The sequence below is a fragment of the Triplophysa dalaica genome, chromosome 19, assembly GCF_015846415.1.
Source record: "Triplophysa dalaica isolate WHDGS20190420 chromosome 19, ASM1584641v1, whole genome shotgun sequence".
Taxonomy (NCBI): Eukaryota; Metazoa; Chordata; class Actinopteri; order Cypriniformes; family Nemacheilidae; genus Triplophysa; species Triplophysa dalaica.
The window spans coordinates 17,989,365-17,996,736 of NC_079560.1; the positions used below are offsets into that span (position 1 = coordinate 17,989,365).

General features: G+C 36.5%; 1 protein-coding gene across 4 annotated transcripts in view; it reads right to left on the reverse strand.

The window, feature by feature from the left end:
* gabrg2 (gamma-aminobutyric acid type A receptor subunit gamma2) overlaps positions 1-6,821 on the reverse strand; it is a 65,240-nt gene extending 58,419 nt beyond the window's left edge. For all 4 annotated transcript variants that reach the window (XM_056730790.1, XM_056730789.1, XM_056730788.1 and 1 more), the window contains exon 1: positions 6,438-6,821. In XM_056730790.1, coding sequence (XP_056586768.1) covers positions 6,438-6,553 — 116 coding nt within the window. In that variant the 5' untranslated portion in view covers positions 6,554-6,821. The remainder of the gene's footprint in view (positions 1-6,437) is intronic.
* Positions 6,822-7,372: the final 551 nt, after the last annotated feature.

Here is a 7,372-nt window from a genome sequence, read left to right on the forward strand (position 1 = left end):
GTACAGCTGCTTTGTAACAATGAAAATTGTAAAAAGCGCTATATAAATAAAATTGAGTTGAGTTGAGTTGAAATTAAAAAGTCAGTGAATGCAAAAAGAGAAGAAACTGTAAACTCTTTCTCAAAGGTAACATTAAGCTTAAAATGCCTTGATTTGATATTAAAGGTCCAGTAGAGATAATCTAACTGTTCTGAAAGACCCACAATCTGTCCATCTTTTCTCTTGTTCGGCGTTTATGAAGGAGACTAAAATCCTTTGTAAACTCGAAAGGATGCATTTTAACTTCTTTATTAAAAACAATCTTAGGATGATATATCTAAATTATTAATGGAATGGATATTTCACTCCATAATGTGCATTTGTGTTCCTAAAGGCTGATATACACTACAAGACTTTCCTATGGCTCAGAGGTTAGAGCATGGCGTTAGCAATTCAAAGGTCATGAGTTCAATCCCAGGAGATTGCACATAGTCAGAAACAAGTGCATAGTACAATGCGATGTAAATTGCTTTGGATAATAGCGTCTGCCAAATGCATGAGTTACATTTTACATTTAGGCATTTGGCAGACGCTTTTATCCAAAGCGACTTACAGTGCACTTATTACGGGGACAATCCCCCTGGAGCAACGTGGAGTAAAGTGTCTTGCTCAAGGATACACTGGTGGTGGCTGCTGGGATCGAACCAGCAACCTTTTGATTTACCAGTTCAGTGGTTTAACCCACTAGACCACCAACTCCACATGAGTGTAAAGACTCTTGCTCAGATTTTCAGTCTGGACTTGTTTATTGTGTACTGTGTGATGCCCCGTTTTTCTGAAAGTCTGTGATGTCTAGTTCTTTTAATCTGTGAAGTCGTGTATTCCAGCCTTGTTTGTAATTAAAAAGAATAAATCGAAATTTTGAATGGATGTGGATGATTCTGGAACTGAACCCAAACTTTATACAGGCAAAGCAACTGTTCTACCACTTCTTTAAAATATATAATATGTAGACTTAACTATATAGTATATGGGATTTACTACAGATATAACTAAGTAAATTCTTTGAACAAATATAAATATATGTTTAGAAATTATGACTTCATTTGACATCAATAAAAATGGTGTGAGCTTTGTATAAAACTCTTCAGTAAAAAAAATGCTTAAAATGTGGCAAAATACATGAAATTCAGTCAGTTGTACATGTTTTTCATTAGAATCTAAAATGTTTCACATAGCATGCAAACACAACCTCTGTTTTGCGATGATGTTATGTCTTAGCCTGAAAAGACAGTGTGGTCCATACGGCTTCTTTCTGTCGATAGCCACTGGATCAGATTTTCATTAGCATCACAATAAACAATCAGCCCATGCAGCACTACAGTGCCAAATCCTGTTGCTTTACTGTATATGCGGCTCATGTCGAAGAAGAGAAGATTTGCATTCATGGGACCCTGGTGCTATTTTGTTTATTAAGTCCAACTACTTCATCAAAATACACCATCTGTTGTGTTTGTCCACCACAAGATGAGTCTGTAGACAAGCCAAGATTCATGTGACCACATCCATAGCTTCAGCACAGGCTAGAAGATACAAAGCTATTACAGGCACATCATCTGACCTGTAATAGTCTTTAATTCCCTACTTAGATGACCTCTAAGCACTCTGGCTATTCACAGACTATGTTAAACCCAACTAAATCAGATCAGTCCGATCAGATAGTGCCTAGTGCAACGTGATATTTGCAACTGTGCTTTATGATGGTGGTTCTCCACTTCAGAACCCTTATTTGACATTAGATATGAGTATGTAACACACAGCAAAACTTTTTTTGAAACTAGAAAAAAAAGGTTTATTTATAAATCCATATAGGCCAAACATTACTTCGAAATTCCCTTAGGATTGTAGATAGAAGGATTGGTTTCTAAATGTCTCTTGAACTTTTATTTGTTCATCATCTTTATTTAATATTTTAATAGGATTCATATTCGTGCCAGCATCACATGCTACGTTTATGTAAATGTCCTTTTATATTTTTTAAATATTTTGTTTAGATATGAACAGGACGAAAGAGAACATGCAACCTTTCCATGTTGCCATCTGCTTTGTTGCCCAGCTCGAAATGTATTTTCCACACTTTGAAAAGTTGCTTGTTTATTTTACTATACATGTTTTATTTGTATTAGGAACTGATTGATATCTACCCTTTCATAAAAGAGCTGCAACACATTTTTAATCTCAATCCAGTTCTTTGTTTGAAGTAAAGAAGTAATTGTATCAATCCATGGCACATCAGCACATAAATAAATGGTAGGAAAAAATACTTTGTCCTTGAAATTGATTAAGCTAATATCAGACCCCAACAGCTTATTGCATTATCCAAAATATGGGACAACTCCTACAATTATGAGCTTTATTTCAGAAGGTTTTTCACGATAAGGTTAAGGTGTTACTATAGGCTGTGCTCTTAAACCAGTATGCTGTGTGCTATCAAAGACACCCATCTTTTCATCACATGGTGATATTGTATCTACGTTTTATGGTTTTGTGTATCTACGAACACAAAATGGTCGAATGCATTTTCGACAACCTAAAATGAACAGGTTCAAAAGCGAATGCTCACCCAGACCTGCCTAAAACGCCTCGTGTAACCAAACCCCCACAAATCCACGTCAGTTTGTGGTGTGATTTGACAAAGAACCCCCAATTGTACACGCAAGTAAGGTGGGCATACTTTTAAATCTGATTGTACCTTTCCAGCATTTCCCGTTCAATGCATTTGCTTGGCCGGTCCGCCCAGGTATATTAATGGCCACCCAAGTATATTTGTTATCACTTTTCTGACTTGTTCGGTGTGAGTGGTGCGTAGCTGCATCCGCGTCCTCTTTTTCCGTGTTGGCATGCACTCTCTTCCGATGAGCTCAGTGTGTGTGCGCGAGCCCTTTGCCTCTCTTCCGCGCGTAAAGTTAGCTCCATGTCGTTTTTTTAAATGTCACTTGCATTTAAAATCAAAGAAGGGTTTTTCTGATTTTGTCCGATGATGTTACGTTTTTAATTAAGATTTTAGCAGCAGTTAAAGTGACTGCTGGTGGCATTCAGTTGTTAAATACAGTATAATGTGACAGATCAGAGAGTAGAAGATAAAAAGATATCAAGTGTTAACACTAACACGATACAAACGTGACGATATATAATACGTGACGTGATTAGCACAAATATGCTAATTATCTTGTGACGTCACCACCCCAACAAGTCTGTCACAACCCTATGGGAAACACTGCTGTCAGTACAAATGCTTTGGAACCTGATGTTCCTAATATATTGCAAGAGGCGTTACATTTCCGTGAGTTGTTGCAGTGTTCGACCAATCACTTTGCACTGGTTAACTGGCCAACTACACCTCGCTTTTCAGAGCGATGAGCCTTGTAAAAAATCTGCGCGTTTCAGAGAGGCGGGTTCAAAGAAGAGATACAAACATGCACGGTATGTGGAAAATACAGCATTTTTACATCAACTACAAACTAAATATTTGTTTTACCCGTGTCATATGACCCCTTTAAAACAACATATTTTGTGTGTGGTCCTTAACTAAGCGCAAAATGTGTTGTTTAAACACAACTGTCCTTAAAGGCCCCGTTTTTTCCCTGTTTTGAAACTTTGATTGTGTTTTTTGAGATTAAACAATAGTTGTTCATGTTTCTAGTTTAAAAAAACATTTAAATTTCACATATTTAAAGTCTATCTTCCACCGTTGTCTCTCTTCTCACGAAATGACTGGATTTCTTCCGGTTTCTTCAAAGTCCAGCATTCCGAAACGCTCTGATTTGTAAAGCTGACCATATCTGTTGTGAATTGTCCCCCGTTTAAGAGTGTTTGTGTGACGATGTCCCACCCATACCATATCAGCAAACTCCGCTCCTCAAGGTGTTGTGATTGGTCGGCCCCCCTCTCAGTGCACTTGAATTCATAAGCTTTTAGGCTTTTAGCAATAAACAGTTACAATAGCGCAAATTCACTTCATCGGGTAAAAACATGCGGATCGATCAAAGTGTAACGGAGGTCTGCTAGTGAATGTGCAAACATCAATCTTTTTTAGAGATCCTGTTTTTTCTACTATGGAGAGGGAAATGACACCGGACCGGTCGGGTCAGACCGTTTATATTATCACTAATAACAGAAGAGTTAGTTTTGCCTTTTTATATTGGACCCGAGTTGGATTATAAAACAAGCAGATTGACAAGGAGACTGCAAGCATGACTTCAAAGGACGTTTCAGTGAAGTGTTTTAGACAGAGGTATGTGCATACACACACAATATCAGTGTATTACACAGAACAGCTTTCACAGCAGATGTTATAGTCATGGAAGCTGTTATTTGACCGTTGGCTATCTTAGGATGTGTGTATTGGAATTCTTATTACCAGCTGTAGGACTCTGATGAATGTGAAAGTAATGAAGCGCGCAGCTCAGTCAAATGTTTTACAATCTCTGATAACCGAACACTACTCCACTTCTTTAAGGAAGACCTCAACCCTTTTTTGGCGTATTCCTTTGGGCCGAGGTTATTAAAAGCACTCGGAATAGTGACGTCATGTACCCCGAGAAGTAGAGGGTTGTAGTCAATTCCAGCCGTTCTCTGTTGTCCTTAAAAAGTGAATTCTGTTAAAGACAATATCTCGCTTGGCATTTAACTTTGAGCTTTATCCTTTTGCAGATATTATTTATGCTATAATAGCAATGTTACACACTAACTAACGTTTTATAAATGCGATCGTGCGGAATGGCCACTTTAACACATATTTGTGTTATTTTCGGGACAACACATTTGGTCTTACTTTTAACACAACTTGTTTTGTCCCTTTCATTCATTTCACACAGAATCAACACATAATGTGTTAAATAGCATAACACAAACATTTGCTAATAATCAACTATTTATTTTTAAGAGTGCACTACTATTACTAGTTGACATGGTGTAATCGAGCTGCAGCATTGTGTTGATATCTATAATCTTAACTACAAAAACTAATACAACTAATAATAGCTGAACAATGAATGAAGTAGGCTAAAATTAAACTTAATGTCTCATAAAGTTACTGTTTAGTGTATTATGGTTAACACAGTAAAACACATTAAAGAAAAACTTTACAAATCCTTTGAACTTACAATTTTCACTGTAACCAGAACATTATTACAAAAAATAGTAATATGTCCTTTTACTTAATTTGATAAATTATGAAAAATAACCCAATTTATTATAATTTAATCTTAAATTATTAAAAAGCCAATTTAACTTAAAGATTCAAGGCAACTTTTGCACTACAGTGATTAAGTTGATTGTGTTTACAGTGTTGTCAATGCAAAACAGGATGTCATTATGTAACCTTGCTTTTACAGCATAAAACCATTATCAGATTCATAGCAAGCCTCGTTGTATGCTTCACAATACCTACTTCACAATATGACTTATAATGAAAATGATCAACACAGGATTTTAAGATAATGAAAACACTGTATATTCATTTATCAGTCTCAGAAGGCTTCTGATCAACCTTAATAACAAAAAACTCCAGTCTTTAAAGACCCCATGAAATAATGTGGCAAGCACAGTTTAGTTTGTGTGTTGACATACTGTCTACAGAAACTGGAAAGGGCTTTTGTTTTGTTAATTATAAGACAACTTGCTATTAACATCAAAAGGGAATATTAGGGTAATATTAGGGATAATCTTACTGTAAACATTTTATGTTAATTTTATTTGAATTCAAATATTCAACACTTTGTTATGGTGGTTTATGGTCACTTGGGGGATTAGACGCTTCAGATGGTTTAGCTAGGCCAGACCGATGAATTCATTCTTAATTCTTTGAGGAGGCGGTTCAAACCCCTCATTTAAAACAAACGTCTTTACTGAAATGGCTTCATGTACATGATAAAGCTATGAACATTATCAAGCTCTATAGCTCTTGGCTATTTACAATGAGAAACCAATGCATGCTTAGTCTGCCCTGTTGTGAAGGGTAACCCTTTATAATTTATATAATTCGCTTTTACGTCTGTGTTTGAAACATGATACCCCTACTAAAAACAAACTATTAGGACTTTAGTAACATGATTATTGCAATAATAATTATAATGACCCATACGACATTAAAGCCTTATTTCAAGGTGTTGTCGGACGAAGGATTTCTCCTGCACCGTAAATATAACCGCAAACCCTAATGTCAATAGATTATTTTAATTTGTGCCACATAACAGTATATCTGACAGTCTGTTATATATCAACAAATTTAAACATTCCTATACAAAAAACACTATCCGTTAAGGCTAACGGATTAGAGCAATTCAAGAGAAACAGAGCACCACTATAGACAGTACCAAACGCTTGAACGTTAACCTTCTAAACGACAGCAAATGCATGTGTTAGCCTATATTCGGCTGTCGGTATAATATTCTTACCTTAATGGAAGATGTGCTATTAGAAAAGCCCATAGAAATAGCTTGACTGTGACCGTGGGTACGGCCATCGCATTAAGGCATTGAGAGGATAGATGAAGAGACGCCATGATCACCATCTTCCTCTCTCTTCACGCAGATGGACGTGTCCCCTTATTTACTGCCTTTCGTCGCTATGACACCTAGCAGATCGAGTTTGCTTTAGCGTCTACGAGCCGTTACTGCAACGCAATGGAACCGTGACAAAATAACGCGAATCGCGAGTTGAATCGCCGACGGAATATGTGAAAGATAAACGTGGTATCTCTGAGTGCTATTAGGTCCAGACTGTGTATCTGTTAAATGTGTGAATGCAGATGAAGTGTGTAGAGTCAGAGGAGCTGATGCGCGCCGCTGCAGCACACAGCAACACATGCGTGGTAGGGATCGAATAAGCACACAAGCTTCTTCAATATAACCTTTCTGCGATTTGTAGACATGCATGAGTGGATGCATTAGGCAATTCGTTTTGTTGCGTGGTAGTTTTTTTATACAGATGCGTTTGGGTTCGTTAAATACATTAACTGTTATTAATGGGTGCTACGTTTGCATACTGTAGATATATAGTGCTCATATCAATTTTTTTAATCTTATATGTTCTACAGAATTTAAAGGGTGCTAGAACAATGTGATAATGAAACGGAAGTTCAAAAAAGTAAAAAATGTCAGTAACTATTTGGTCAAATGTAATTTCATATCTGTGGGTTATTTATGGTTGCCAAGCAACGCAACAACTCTGCTTTAAAATGGAATTTGAAAACAGTTCAAGTTCAGGCATTTTTGAACATCTTCGATCACTACTCATCTGTTTAGAGTCAAAACAGTTTCATTAAAATATTAAGCAGTTTTCTTTCATTATAATTTAGGCCTATCAAATATATTTTATATTAAAATGAATA